The sequence below is a fragment of the Bubalus bubalis genome, chromosome 4 (genome assembly GCF_019923935.1).
Source record: "Bubalus bubalis isolate 160015118507 breed Murrah chromosome 4, NDDB_SH_1, whole genome shotgun sequence".
Classification (NCBI taxonomy): domain Eukaryota; kingdom Metazoa; phylum Chordata; class Mammalia; order Artiodactyla; family Bovidae; genus Bubalus; species Bubalus bubalis.
This window is the reverse complement of record NC_059160.1, coordinates 37,618,854-37,635,317: the sequence shown is the minus strand read 5'-3', so window position 1 is coordinate 37,635,317 and position 16,464 is coordinate 37,618,854. Positions and strand designations below refer to the sequence as shown.

Here is a 16,464-nt window from a genome sequence, read left to right as displayed (position 1 = left end):
CAAAGAGGAAGCTGAATATTTATTTTAAATCTCATTTTAGCCTGCTCCAAATGTGGATGCCACTGCTTGGGGCCAGTCCTGTGGTCTACGTACTTAGAATACACAGTTTCACTCAAAGGAGTTTCTTACAAGGCACCAGAACACAGGTTTAATTTTGGCCTAAGTCCCAGGAATCTTTCAGGGAGGAGACAGGTGGTCAGCCTCCCGAGAGACAGGCATGTGTAGAGGGTAAGAGTACGAGCTCTGGAGCCAGACTGTTTATGTCTGAACCCAGGTTCTAGGGTTTATGGTTTGGAGATGTGGGAAGGGTATGTAACTGCTCAGGCCTTGGTTCCTTTGTCTGTGGGTGGTGGTGGTTTAGTTGCTAAGTCATGTCTGACTCTTGGGACCCCATGGACTGAAGCCCACCAGGCTCCTCTGTCCATGGGATTTCCCTGGCAAGAACACTGGAGTGGGTTGCCATTACCTTTTCCAGGGTACTTTGTAAAACAGGGCAACTAACGATGCTTAACTGATTGGGGAGCTGTGAAGATTAAACAATAAGCACATACAAAGTGCTTAGAATAGGACCTGGCATACAGTAAGTGGCCAGTAAATGCTACAGAGGAGGCTGCTCCTGACCTGAGCTCCCCAGAATTAACCTAGGACCCCAAACACTCATGGAATGTGTGGCATCTGTGGTCACCTGCCATGTAGCCTCTGTAAAGTATAGATGGTGTCTCCCCAATTCCAATTCTGCCTATTTTTCACACCAGGACATCATAACTCCTGAAACAGACTGACCAAAAACAATCTAACAAAACCTAGAAATTTAACCAGTGGGACTAACCAGGTGGCTCAGTGATAAAGAATTCACCTGGCAATGCAGGAGACCTGGGTTCAATCCCTGGGTCGGAAAGATCCCCTGGAGGAGGGCATGGCTACCCGCTCCAGCATTTTTGCCTGGAGAATCCCATGGACAGAGGAGCCCAGCAGGCTACAGTCTATGGGTTGCAGAGTCGGACAGCGACTAAGCAAGAGCATGAGAAATTTAACCAGTACAACAGCAAAAGCACTGTACTGATACTGAGCAGACATAGCAAACGATAAGCATAATCTTGTTAAATGGAAATAAAGAGAAAAATGTTTGAAAAAGATCTTTTAGCAACTAATAGATTCCAATGAGCTCAAGTTCTTTAAGTCAGACCAGTGTTTCTTGGCTTTTTTCCTTTGTGTGTGTGTGTGTGTGTGTGTGTTGAAACCTATGCTTCTTTTTGGATAAATATAAAAACCGTATGGTTTCTTTTAATGCTGTTTGTAACTTGAAATTTTTTTTAAAAGTGACCAAAAAAAGTTCTAAGCAATATTAATTTAGGAACATGCTTTTTCAACATTGTAAATCAACTATACTTAAGTGAAAAAAAATTTTTTTTAAAACATAACATGTACTTTTTCCAAGTACATACGCACTCCATTCCTTGGAAACTCTGGGTGGAAGCCCTACTCCCTTCCTGAGAATCACTGATTGACGCAGAAACAGTACTCCACAGCCCCACAGTTTAGTCCAGGCTGGCAGTTGCTGTAACTACATTTGTTAAGATGATTCTACTGTTGGAAAGGTTAGTTTTTGTTTAGCCTCTGCAACCGACTGACTGCCTTCAATCCTACATGACTCACAGTTGTCCTCAGAATTTGCACATTTGGGAAGCAGACAATGAAAGACTTACTGCCTCCACCCAGAAAGTGCCCCCAGAGATTTCACCAATCCCCTCATAATTCCACGATGCCATTGGGAAGGGGAGGGCAGACCAGGAAGTGCAAGGACCTAGTGAGGTCAGCAGGGGTATCAGCAGAGGACGATGACAAGGAAAAGCAAAGCTCCAAGTCTAGAAAAAATCAAGGCACCTCATGTTATTGAAGAGACTGTCAAAGGAGATAATATAGAGAACAAGGACAACAAGGACAGAGATCCAGGTAAGAGAACTGGTGTAAAATAATACAGACAACCTCAGGAATAAGGCCGAAGCCTAGCTGGGAAGCTCAAAGAAGAATACAAAGGTCCTCAACAATGCCTTCCTCCATACGTGTCCACATCCATCTTCACGTTTTTTTCCTTCTAACATCGGGAAATAAACAAGTATTATTACAATTAAGCCCCCTGCCCATGCCACGTATCCCACCCTTACTCTCCGAAAGCAGCAGCCAACCTTTTAAGTTTTGAAACTGTCCCCCAGTACTGACTGTGCCCCTCTTCTGTATTTGGGGAGTGGGTGCAGAAACTAAGCTGACCCCTGCCTCCTCCCTTTCTCACTCAGACACAGATGAAGTAGAGTCTAGGCCCACTGTTACCACCTCGTCTCCTCCCATCCATTTCTCAACCCAGGGCAAACCTACTGCTTCTATTCTCATGAAAGCCAACCAGTAACATTCATGCTGTGCCAAATGCACTGGAAGTTTTGTTTTGTTTGCTTGTTTTCATCATGTTGAGCATTCAATATACTTTGAGTTAACCAGAAAAATGCCTAATAAATGAAACCACTACCTGAGTATGTGCTCACAAAATAAAAACCAAGTTCCCTAACAGGGGTGGAAGGCTTTCCATGATCTTAGTGACCCTATTTACCACTTCATGCTTGAGCTCCACCCCACACCTGGCTGTTTCTCACCTAGGAGTCCTTGCTCACGTGTCCCATCTGCTTGTAAGGTCCTCTACCCCAATCACTCCCTCCTTTTCAGCTAACTTCCACACCCCACTAAGTACTGAGATCAGAGGGAATCTCCTCTGAGAGGCTTCTGATAGCCCCTCCTGGATCTCCACACTGGCAGCACAAGGTACCTCCTTCTGTTCTCCATGACATTAGTTTTAAGTTCTGCTGCTGCAGTTACCATTCTGTCCTATAAAACGCTGTTTATGTCCATTTCACCTAACAGGTTCTAAATTCCCTCAAGACAGGAACCATCCTGGGCACTGACATGACAAGAGGAAAGGAACTGTCATGGCATTTGTCCTTCTGCCATCGAGAGGGAGTCTCATCAGCGGAGCTGATGAGGGGATGGGATATTTTGGGAGCAAGGCACTGGTTCCTATAGCTTCCAATTCCTTCCTTCTCTCTTCCCACACTTCTGACTACAACTCGGGTCCTTCTGTTACCATGGTAACCAACAGTCCCAGAACACAGACTTCTGGCAGTTGGACTTTTAGCTACTGAGACTCAGGACCTGAAGGATTTTTCAAGTCCCCAGTTTATGGCTCAGGAGTTGGCAGCACCCCTCTCATGTGGGCAGCCACCAGGGCAGAACATTACAGAGACTACAACAGGTGCATGCATGTGCGCATGTGTATTCCTACCCTCTCCCCCGGTTTCTATGGGACATCATAGACAAAGTGCCATCAGATGGTGGAAGGATGCGCAACTAAATGCCTATAACCTTTCTGGGTAGCAACTTGGTATCAACTATTAGGAGCCTTTAATACATTTGTGGTCTTTGATCGATTAAACCCACCTATAAAAACATAAAGGGAGACACAAAGATTTATTAACAAAGGGTTTTACTGCAGATGTGTCTATTAAAGACAATAACTAAGTCATTAATAAGAAAGTGGTTAAAATAGACAGAATAGCCATATACACATTTAATGTAGGTTGTGCCATCAGTTCAGTCAGTTCAGTTGCCCAGTCGTGTCCGACTCTTGGCAACCCCATGGACTGCAGCACGCCAGGCATCCCTGTCCATTACCAACTCCCAGAGCTTGCTCATATTCGTGTCTATCAAGTCGGTGATGCCATCCAATCATCCCATCCTCTGTCGTCCCCTTCTCCTCCTGCCTTCAATTTTTCCCAGTATCAGGGTGAGTCAGTTTTCCAGTGAGTCAGTTCTTTGCATCATGTGGCCAAAGTACTGGAGCTTCAGCATCAGTCCTTCCAATGAATAGTCAGGACTGATTTCCTTTAGGAGAGACTGGTTTAATCTCCTTGCAGTCCAGTCTGCCTGCAGTGCAGGAGACCTGGGTTCAATCCCTGGGTTGGGAAGATTCCCTTGAAAGGGGAAAGGCTACCTACTCCAGTATTCTGGCCTGGAAAATTCCCTGGACTGTATAGTCCTCAGGGTCGCAAAGAGTCGAACAGGACTGAGCTACTTTCATTGTCACTTTCAGGTTGTGCCATAAAATATAATAATCTCAGTTTCAACTGATATGACTTTCATATCTACATATACACATGATGGTACACACACACACACACACATACATATATATATATGTGTATATATATATAATTGTATACACATAAGTACATATAAATGAAAAGAAAAGATTATAAGGAAATCCACCAAAATGTTTTCATGATGATTATCATTATCTCTGGACAGGGGAATCACAAGCATATTTGTTTTCATCTTCATACTTTTCTATATTTTTCAAATTTTACAGCATGATCATTTTTCTTTTTGATACAAGTTTTTTCAACTGTAGTAATAGATGATAGGAGGCATCCAGTGAAGATGCTTAATGGAGAGGGTTGTATTGAGCAGGTTTTTAAAGGGAGAGGGCTGCCTCTTTTGTTCTTCATTGGAGATTGTAAAACAGATGAACTTCTCTCAGAGTGGGATAGTTCCAAATAGAAAAAAGAACGGAGAATGTTATTGGGTAAGTACCATATTACCCTCCACTTCTCCCCAATCCCACTTAGATTTTCTCTTTTGAAGATCCCTGGGATGAGGGAGACCTGAGATTTGAGCCTTCGAACTCCATGGTGCACTCATTCTCCAGCAGCTCTGAATCAAACCTGAGTCTCTCTGTGGGCTATTTCCCCTGTGAGGACACCCCCTCCTGTGAGGACACCCTCTCCTGTGAAGATTCGTCTTCTGAAGGTCCTTCAGTGCACTTTGTCCCTCCTATCCAAGGGTCATGGCGGACTGAAAACACAGGGAGGCTCCTAGCGAGACGAGACCAAATACAAGATGGCCCAGAGCAGTTCTGCAAACTCAGCATTACCCTGGCCTGGGATGTTGACGTGGCCTCTAACAATTCAGACTTGACCACTAACTGTGACCTAAGTGGAGACAACAAAGACAAGCACCCCAAAGAGAAGACACAGTTGACTCTCAGCAAACTGGATGGTCTTGTGCAAAAGCTTGAGAAATTTCTAGAGAACCAGAAAGATGACAAAGATGATGACTCTGTGTTCCCTGAATCTGCTCAGGAGGAAGACTCCCAGCTGCCTAGCAGCTCCCTTCCAGGTATGGCTCAGGTTAGTCATCAAGAATATGGTAGCTGTCAAGACTTGGCCAAGTTCAACCCACTAGAAAATGAAGATGTCAACCAGTTTCCACAGATTCATCCAAGGCTTCAGAACCAGGAGCTTGCTAAGGTGAGCAGAGAAGTGCCTCACAGGCAAGCACAGGACGGGCCTGGTGGAGGGTCCAGGTGGGAACGCATGGAGCATTACTTCCTGCTATAGAAGGGACAGAGCAGAGGTGAAGGCAAAATACCGAGGAGCCCTGAGAGAAAAGAGGGTAGGAATGTAAAGACAACGATTATGACCAAAATACGAGTGTGTATGTGTGTGTGTGTAAATATTAATGAGTACTGAAATTGAGCATATGTAGCTGGGTTGTGTATTAGTCATTCAGTCACATCTGACTCTTTGTGACCCCCATGGACTGTAGCCTGCCAGGCTCCTCTGTCCACGGGATTTTTTAGGTAAGAATACTGGAGTAGTGGGTAGCCATTCCCTTCAACAGGGGATCTTCCTGACCCAGGGATCAAACCCAGGTCTCCTGCACTGCAGGCAGGTTCTTTACCATCTGATCTACTAGGGAAGCCAGTTAAAGGATCTGAGCTCCCTACATGGACAAATACTGATCCCAGTGTCATCCAGGTTACACAATATCTAACACTTGTCTTCTTGGCAGATAATAAGCGAGGCAACTGGCAGCCAAGGCACAGATATTGCAGAGATCTCCTCAGTCTTATCAGGTCCACCAGAGAAGGAGGACACTCACTCCAGCACAGGAGCCCTCTCGTGTCTGAACTTCGGGTGGGTCTTCCGCTGGCTAAGGCCCCAAGTCCACTCCTCACTTTTGGGGAGAGAGGATCCCAAGGAGGCCACTGAGCGCCCCCGTGAACTGGCACAAAAGAAAAGATTCTCTTACAGAAGCAAGAGAATCCAACCTCAAGAATCCTTCGAATTAGGACACCCCATACCACCAGATTTTTAAACTTTTTGATAGTCCCTATTCTATAATCCCCACAAGTTGTTTTTCCCAATAAACAAAATATATATTCTTTTAAAGAATTTATTTATGTATTTTTGGCTGCCCTGAGTCTTCATTGCTTTACAAGGGCTTTCTATAGTTGTGGTGAGTGGGGGCTTTTCACTGCGGTGGCTTCTCTTGTTTCAGAGCATGGGCTCTAGGGAACACAGGCTTCAGTAATTGCTGCGTGTAGGCTCAGTAGTTGTGCTTCATGGAGTCTAAGGGCACAGTCTCAGTAGCTGTGGCACACAGGTTTAGTTGCCCAGCAGCATGTGGGGTTTTCCCAGGCCAGGAATCAAACCAATGTCCCTTGTATTGCAAAGTGGATTCTTAACCACTAGGGTACCAGGGAAGCCCTCCAGCTGACTTATTATTTAAGAGATAAAGCCATGTAAACACATGAATATAAAGGGTTATGGCAAGTAAGAGTATGCACATGGTCCATATTGAATACTAAATAACCAATTCAACAAGAGTAGGTTGATTTTAAAAGGTTTCATATATGAGGTTCGTTGAGTCACAGATACGGTTAGTCTAAAATGGAGGACTTTACAAATTGGCATGGAGTTAAAGTGTGCAATCCTGTCAGGTTATACATGACAGACACTGGCTAGGATGTTGTCCCAGGAAAGAGAGTACCATGGGAACGAAGAAATCAAAAAATAGTGCATTTTTAGCAATCTATGCCCATGGTTACACCTTGAGTCTCTGCACAGCCGACTCCTCACTTTATCTACCTCTGAGAAAATTTCCCATTCAACTAGCTCACCTGAATGCCCTCCTTCACCTTCAGCTGCTCCCTGACTTCACCAAGACTTTGAGCTCATTACCCCATGAATTTCATTCACTTCCTTCCAGGAGCAGACTTTGCCCCTCCTTCTCAAGCCATGGCACATCCACCACATCCACGGGCACTGACAATGACTGCCCTTTTCTTTTCCCAGATCTTTTAATCTACACTCTCCAAATTCCCCAATAGAACAGCAGTCTTCCTTCTCTCACAAGAGCCAACACACAAACACAGAATTACCTTCTCCACTTTCTGGAGGATTCCCACAATGCCTTCTCAAGTCCCCCATTGCCTGAGGCACTCATCCTTAGAGACGCTGCTCCAGGGTTGCTAAGAGGCCAAAAGTGATTCTTCCAGTTGACATGGTCAACTTTACTTAAACTGTCCCCCAGTTTCCACCTTCACACCATGACTTGTATGTTTCAGCTCTCTTGATATGATTATTTTACCTATAGACTGACCTCTTGAAGACAAGCACCAGGTTTTGATTCTTCTGCAAGATCTTAACAGAGTCTGCTATAGAGTGCTGTATCTCTATATAATCATTTTAAGATCTGAATATATTCTATTTCTCTTTTTTCCTATACAATCATAATGTTTTTTAAAAATGAAACACAATAGCTTAGACTTGCTATTCCTTAAGTTAAAAAAGTTACTGGTCAGCAGGGTTAAGAGTAGAAAAAGAGGGTTCAGGGAGATAGGAAGAAGAGAAAATAGCCATCTGCAGAAGGTCAGGGGAGGTGGTGACCTACAGACTGAAAAAACTAAAGCCAGAAGAATTTAGCAACTATTATTAATTTGATGGAGAAGGCAATGGCACCCCACTCCAGTACTCTTGCCTGGAAAATCCTATGGACGGAGGAGCCTGGTGCGCTGCAGTCCATAGGGTCGCTAAGTCGGACATAATTGAGCAACTTCACTTTCACTTTTCGCTTTCATGCATTGGAGAAGGAAATGGCAACCCACTCCAGTGTTCTTGCCTGGAGGATCCCAAGGATGGGGGAGCCTGGTGGGCTGCCGTTTATGGGATCACACAGAGTTGGACATGACTGAAGTGACTTAGCAACATTAATTTCAAAATTTAATTCAACAAATATACATGGAGCCTCATTGTTGCTTTAGATGAGACACTAGAATACACCTAAAAGAAAGATGACAACTCCTACCATCATGGAACTTGTAACCAGTCTTACTGTCTGCTCAATTCTTTATTAAATAAGTCAACCTCTAAGAAAAACTCACCCCAAGTGAACTACTGTAAGATTGCCCACATTAATAAGAAGCCCTGTTCATTCGTAAGATTTCCAACATATTAGTGTTTATTCTCAATATATTAGTGTTTATTCCAATAATTAGTGTTGTATAAACCTGTTTGACAAGTATGAACCCACCTCTATGACTCAATGTACTTTACAAGCCTTTATAATAAATATTCTTTATAAAAAATTGCAATTCCAAATATTCTTTGAGATTTTTCTGCTACATCTTAGAAAGTGAGTCAAAGTGTTTAAAAACAGGAAATATTTCAGTACCTCCTCATTTATTATAGTGTCAAATATGCTATGAAGCTCTTAGTTGCATGCCAAACCAGGACCAGGTTCTCTGCTCTGTGTTGTATCCAAGGGACTGGGGCTGGAGGAGACTACTACAAGGCTAGCAAATCTGGCATGGTCATGGAGAGACTCCTATAGTCATGGAGAGACTCCATGCAGAAACCTCAAGACTCTAGGAGAATGACTGTGCTTGCCAGGCAATGTGCTAATCTACTTTCTTCAAGTAAACTTCTCAGTCTTGTGATAAAGCTCAGATGCTTGAATTAGCAAGGTTTTGCCTTATTCATATTCTAGACTCTGTAACACAATCCAGCATGCAGGGTAAGAAATTATCAAACAAATGTAAGGAGTATTCAGCTGTCTCCAAACACAGAATTAGGATTGGTTAAAGTAAATTTCACAGACCACCTCATGCCACACCAATTTCTCACTTAGCAAGATCTCAACAAGAGAAAAAAGTATGTGATCATACCATACCAGCAAAATAGGGGCAAATCACTTTTCCAAACTTCAAGAACATAACATGAAAATGTTCAAAAGGAGCAAGGGGTCCAAGGTCTACCTGATCACAAAAATAATATACAAAATCCTCTTACAAGACAATGAAAAGAAAAACAAAGCAAATTATAAATGAATTCATAGAGTTCTTGGTAATGACCCCAGTATTCAAGAATAGTTTTGTTTAGGCAGGAGGGATAGTTAACAAGCTTCAAAAATAGGTCTTTTCATCATGAACTGCAAACAAGAGAACTGATGCTGCATTCAGGGTACTCGCTAATCTCAAGATGGACGGAGGGGGGGTTTCAATTGCAATGTCCAGAGTCAATCTTTTCCTGCCTCCTCTTACTACCTCAACAAAGAGAACAACACTTTGCTTTCAGAAGTGAAATGAGATCCTCATCAGATAACACCAAGTCACTGAGTGAGCTGGTCATGAGCAGGGTAGGTATAAAAGTTTTAGGATAATTCTTGAAAGAATTCTAAGTCTAGATAAAGGAATCCCCCCTCCTAAACAATTTCTGTTTACTATCTACCTTTCACAGGAATTTCATGGTTGAGATGCCCATTTGATTTCAACTAACGTGCCTTTAAAGAACTATTTATAAAGAATATTTTCAGATAGGAGGGCAGAGATGAACTATCTTTTCAGATTGTGGCCGTTGAATGAAAATTCATCTCATTATTAATTGAATGCTCTCAGTCTAGAAGGAAATCAGAAAGGTGATTTGTTTTGCTGTTCTTCATCTGTACCAACAAAGATTTATTATTTTAAGGGCAAATCCCCCAAACTAAAAGACACACCTCTCTCTCTTTCCTAGAACTTTCTTCCTATACATCTACTCACAAAATAAACCACTTCTGACACTGAAAGTAATAAAACGTGTTTGGATGGTTTTTTTTGAATTTCACTTTTGTCAGCTCCTCCACCACCTGTCTTTGGGGTCTAGATTTTTTCCAAACAGGGATGGGGGTAAAAAGGAGAAATTTTCTTTAGTAAAGTAACTTTCAAAAATTCAGTTACTACCATATTGCAACCACCAACCTGGTCACTGATTCACATAACGATCCAAGATGAATGTTAAAAACACTGGATGAATGACTGAGTGTCAGGGAACAAGATATGCACATGCTCCTGAAGAACTACCCCACAGGTCACTTATTAAGGGGATTGGGTACCTGTACAATGAGAGGTCCAGTGAACACCAAATTAATCCAGTGATTAACTCTCACATACTTTCTAAAGAAAAGCGGTGTATTCTTCCTAGCACTGTTGAATCTGAATCTAGTCATTAGGAAACCAACACTCAGATGAACCCGGATTGAAAGACACACTTTGAGACAAATGTTTTAGACTTTTCAAACATGTTAATGTCATGAAATACAAAACAAGAACAAACAAAAAAGGGAGGGAGACAAGATAATTCAAAAAAGACAAAAAGAGGTCTGACAACCAATTGCTATTTACCGTCCTTATTGAATCCTCCAAAGCTATAAAACCATGATAAAATATATTTTTAATCATTGGAGAAATCTGAATGGGAGCTATATATTATGAACTGCTTTCAAGCAGTTCAGGAAAAAAATATATAAAATAGAGAATGTGAAAACAAAGATGGAGTTAAAAAAAAAAACTCCAGTAAGTAGGGAATCCAGATCTCTGTTATTAAACTATCATATTTGCTGGGCCTGTGTGATGTGTTAATTGCTCATCATGTCCGACTCTTTGCAACCCCATGGACTGTAGACCACCAGGCTCCTCTGTCCATGGGATTCTCCAGGCAAGAATACTGGAGTGGGTTTCCATTTCCTTCTCCAGACAATCTTCCTAACCCAGGGATCGAACCCCAGGTCTCCTGCATTACAGGCAGATTCTTTATCATCTGAGTTATCAGTGATAGTAACATCTTAAAGATGTACATATTTAAGTCATTAATATTTTTCATTCTAAGCAAAACTTAGGTATTAGTCTAATTTCTCTAGTGATATAAACTGGGCAATTCTTTAATGTGGATTCATTCATCTGGACACCTGCCTTTGAATTCACTACTGGCCACAAGGAATTTACAGTCTCATAGGCTAATAAATATTCATCCCCTTAGTCCCTCTAACTGTAAAAAGACAAACTGGAACAGTTAAAGAAGATTAGCATCTAGGCATTTTTCAAAAACATTGCAAATTTCAGGAGTTTATTTAGCTTTTGTAAGAATGATGTCTGTCCAGTGTAGACCCAGGCTTTCTGCCTTCAAATTATCACAAATTTGGGGGCTTCCCTGGCAGTCCAGTGGTTAAGACTTCACCTTCCAAAGCTGGGGGTGTGTGTTCTATCTCTGGTTGGCGAGCTAAGATCCCACATGCCTCATGGCAAAAAGACCAACATAAAGCAGAAGCAATACTGTAACAAATTCAATAAAGATTTTAAGAAATGGTCCACATCAAAAAAATCTTTTAAAAATTATCTTAAATTTTAAGGTCTGGATAGCTCATGTTTACTCTCCAAAGAACTTCTTGAGCATTTTCCATGTTTCTCACAGATCAAGAAGAGCTTGCCACTTATAATACTATAATAACAATTCCTACAAACCGCTGTGACATTTCATTTTGAGTGGTGCTATATTCTTCTGCTTCCAACGTTAAGAAGCAACATAAGCCTAAAGTCACTGTATAATGCATTGAACATCCTGAGGGACTTTAGAGAGCAAAAGAGAGGGCTACCATAGTCTTTCTTTTTTTTTTTTTTTTTTTAATTTTATTTTATTTTTTAAACTTTACATAATTGTATTAGTTTTGCCAAATATCAAAATGAATCCGCCACAGGTATACATGTGTTCCCCATCCTGAACCCTCCTCCCTCCTCCCTCCCCATTCCATCCCTCTGGGTCGTCCCAGTGCACCAGCCCCAAGCATCCAGTATCGTGCATCGAACCTGGACCGGCAACTCGTTTCATACATGATATTTTACATGTTTCAATGCCATTCTCCCAAATCTTCCCACCCTCTCCCTCTCTCTCAGAGTCCATAAGACTGTTCTATACATCAGTGTCTCTTTTGCTTTCTTAATTAACCTTTTATGGAACATACTTTTCATATGATTAAAGCTTTAGATGGTCTCTTAAACAAATGCACATATTCATATATAAACACTTTGCAAACAACTGAGAAAGTTCAGAGACTCCCTAAACCCTACACATTCAGGTTCACAACCAAGTTGTTAAATAAAACTTGCTGGCTTCAAGTCCCAGGTCCCCCACTTATTTGTGGTAGATCCTGGGAAAGTTACTTAAATCTCTGGGCTTTCCATTTGATCTATAAAATGAGATACTAATAGTACTCATCTCAAAGTGCTGCAGTAAGGATTAAGTAAAAGTGCCTGACACCTAATAAATGCTGACAAATTTTAGCAGCTGCTCTTGCTGTCTTGTATTTCCTTTGTTTTAAAACTGTGCATGGCTCCTAATGACTACAGCATGAAGTCCATGCCATTACGTTTCTTTCCAGCAGATTATGCTGGGCTTTCCCAGTCTTAGTTAACAATGCTCCTCCCTCAGCCCTGCGTTCCCGCACTACTTGTCCCTGTACTTATCCCTGCTGTTGCTCCCTGTACTTTCCTGCCTCAGTGCCTTTGTTCACAAGGTTCCCTCCCCTTGGAACCGCTCTAACCATGCTCTTCCTTCAGTCTACCCTGCCACCTACCTACTCCCAAATGCACCCTTTAAGGCTCACATTAAATCCAAGCTCTTCTATGGAACTGAGCAGGTTGAAAATAAGTCTCACCTTCTTTTGTGCGACCATCACAACCTGCAGTAAAGTAAGTGTATCATTTATCCTGTTTTACAGAAATGTGCTTCCATGTTTTTCATCCCACTAGACAAAGTCCCTGCGTTCTGCTTATCTTGTTCATGCGTCAAAGCCCCTGGCCCAGTTTCTAATACATAGTAGCTCCACGATAAATATTTGGAATATTTGAAATGGTTAATCTGCAGGAAATAATTGAAACAGATAATATCTGAAATTGAATGTAATTTCCACACACATAAAATTTCACTTGCTTCTACTTTAATCAAGCCTAGTCCCTGGATGTTTATACTGGGGGCGGTGGAGTGTGGCGGAGTGTAGGTGTTTCCTGAGTGGAAAAGCTAAGTTCTGTACAACAGACAAAGCTACTTAATAAAAAGGCAGCCACAGCTTTTTACTTGCCTTAGTAGAAACTGAGGTCTAGCCTCTCCTTTTTATTTTAAAGACATTCCAAAGCTTCCTATTTACTCTAGATCAGGGGTTCTCAACCTCTAGCCTGAGGACCGGTATCTCTCTTCAGATCAGCAGAAGCATTAGATTAGAAATCAAGTACACAATAAAAGTTATACACTTGAATCATCCCCAAACCAACCCTTACCCCACCCCCTGCTCCCTGGAAAAGTTCTCTTTCACCAAATCAGTCCCTGGTTCGAGAAAGTCCTGTAGAACAAGAGCACTGTTCTACATAATATTTAGATACACTGACTCATTCAAATATGTTTACTGAACATTAACATGTGAGTCTACTTAGGGAGAGATTGGTATCTTGCCAGACATAGCACAGGGGCTGTGTTTGAGCTAGGGCTGAAAGGAAGAGCTGGGTGAAGGAGCAGGCAACACTATGCAACGACTGTAACTCCTAAAGGCATGGCTGAGTTCCAGTGATGGGTCCAGTTTAGCTTGAGCATGGGTGCAATGGTAAGAGACTGAAGTCTGAGGTAGAGGGATGGAGCCAGGTCACTAAGGAGCTTTGAATTGGTTCTTAGGGGAGAATGGAGTTCTTGAAGCAACAGACTGACATGATCAAATCCATGTCCTAGAGAGAGGTTTTTAATAACAGCAGTGTGGGAGTGAGGTTAAGGTGGAGAGAAGTCGGTATCAGGAATATTAGAGAAAAAAATGCTGCCAGCCTAGCTCCATGGTGCGATGGAAGAAGTCCAATGCAGTTCCAGCTCTTTTTAGTAGTTTTCTCAAAATGGTTGGTGGTATTCCTGTTCCATCCTCAGGCCCAGCTATGATGCCCTCCATGCTACACCAGATCCAAGACACTACTCTCTCTGATGGTTAATAAGCATTTACATGAGTTAATGAACACAATGGACAGGAAATTATCTAAGTTGAAATAATGCACTAGATTCCTATTGTGCCCTCAGGCACCATGGAACAGATTTCTCCCGGCTCTTTCTTTTATTTAGTATTCATTCACTTACTGAGTTTATTTAGTATTCATTTATTTAGTATTCATTCACTTACTGAGGTCCCACTATGTGCTGGTCATTATTACCCTTCATGCCAGGGACAGGAGGATACACAAGACGTTGTTCCTATTCTACAGGATGTTCAAAGCGCATCAGAGGCATTAACTGTCGTTTATATTCAACAAAAGGAGTCATTAATTAGCCTTCATTTTACTTGAAGTTGGGATTACCTGGTGGCTCAGATGGTAAAGAATCTGCCGGCAATGCAAGAGACCTAGGTTTGACCCTTGAGTCAGGAATATCCCCTGGAAAAGGAAATGGCAACCCACTCCAGTATTCTTGCCTGGAGATTTCCATGGACAGAGGCGCCAGGTGAGCTACTGTCCATGGGGTAAGCAGAGCTGGACACGGCTGAGCAACTAACACTTTCACTTTTTCACTTTTATATGAAGCTATTTAAAAAATGTGTTCTGGATATTGGTTAGAGTACCAACTTGAAATACATTTTTACCTTGAATGACTGGCTTTCTACATGAGTTATAAAGCTGAGCTGAGGGAGATTCCTGCTACAATATCTGGGATTATTTTGCTTATATTATACAGTAGATGTTTATGAATTTTCCCACTAGCTAAAATTTATTTGTAACCCCCAAACCATTATCAATGGTGCTTCTGCTGTTGTTCATGGCCATATACAGAGCAGCAAAAAATCTGAGTGCCCGCGTGCACAGTCCCAGCTGAGGCTGAACAAGGCAATGCTCTGCCTTCTTGTTTCAGCTCAGCTCTCCTACTACAAACAAGTGTCCCAGGGACTTCCCTGGCAGTTCAGTGGTTAAGACTCCAGGCTTCCACTGATGGGGACACAGGTTTGACCCCTGGTCAGGGCACTAGGATCCCACATACCACATGGTGCGGCCAAAAAAAATTAACTAAGTGTCCTTTCCATGATCTATCCTGTGTCATGTTTCACACTCACATGTTTTTTTGGTTGGCGATTTCAGTGTTTAAGATGGTTCCCAAGCACTTCAGCATTTCTAAGTGCAAGAAAAGCTGTGATGAGCCTGGTAGAGAAAATCCATGTGTCAGATAAGCCTAGTTCAAGCATGAGTTACAGTGCTGTTCATCATGAGTTCAATGTTAATGTATCAACAACATGAAATAAGGTCCCTTTTAACAGAAAGAAGGTTATGCGTTGGTCAGTTGGGAAAACACTGTGACAGACGCTCACATGAACCTAAGCCTGTGTATCCCCTAGGAGCAATGGCTCAGTAAGCTCTAATTCAGAGTTCTGGCAACTTTACAGACAGTAACTACTACAAATAACAAGAATCCACTGGATTTTCAGTGCAAAGAGCCAGCCATAACACACTGATTTTTTTTTTTTTTCCAGCTCTACCTCCTGAGGATTCAGTAAGACCACAAAGCGAGGACGCAGAACTCACTTTCTGCCGAGTGAAAAAAGTCAAATATCACATAATCTCACTTATATGTTGAACCTAAAAAACAAACAAACAAACAAAATGAAAACAGACTCAGAGATAAAGAGAATGAATGGCTGGCTGTCAGAGCAAGGAGGATGTGGAGGTGGGTGGAATAGGTGAAGGGGATTGAGAGGTACAAACCTCCAGTTATACAACAAGTCATGGGGATGTGACACACAGCATAAGGAAATATGGTCAATGGTGTTATAAGAACCGTGGGGACAGATGGTTCCCAGACTCATCATGGTGAGCATTTCACTGTTGCTGCTGTTGTTCATCTGCTCAGTTGTGTCTGATTCTTTGCAACCCCATGGACTGCAGCACACCAGGCTTCCCCATCCTTCACTATCTCCCAGAGTTTGCCCAAGTTCATGTCCATTGATCATTTCACAATGTATGCACATGTCAAACCATCTTGTAAGTATATCCAAAACTAACATTATTGTATGTCAACTGTATTTCAATTTTTTTAAAAGAAATGACAAAAAAGAAAAAAGAAAACACCTTCTGGGTATTGTAACACTTCAGTAGAATTGGTTGGTTTTTTCTGTCCCTGAAGAGTCACTCAGACACAGTCTCTTAAAGAAGGTCGAAGTAAATGGGTACTGGGGGCATTACCGTTTTCTCTTGGGAGATGTCTTATGCTTCAAGGCCTGATACTCCTTGAAGACCACTTATTTTCTGCTTTATAC

At 42.0% G+C, this 16,464-nt stretch overlaps 2 protein-coding genes across 10 annotated transcripts in view; one reads left to right on the top strand and one right to left on the bottom strand.

The window, feature by feature from the left end:
• Positions 1–16,464, bottom strand: part of PPFIBP1 (PPFIA binding protein 1) — a 205,777-nt gene that overhangs the window by 106,667 nt on the left and 82,646 nt on the right. The gene's annotated exons all lie outside the window — the stretch shown is intronic.
• On the top strand, positions 1,839–6,201 carry C4H12orf71 (chromosome 4 C12orf71 homolog). The gene is made up of 3 exons (XM_006079549.4): positions 1,839–1,953; positions 4,687–5,231; positions 5,896–6,201. Exons 1-3 carry the CDS (start codon positions 1,839–1,841, stop codon positions 6,199–6,201), a joined length of 966 nt encoding a protein of 321 aa, XP_006079611.4.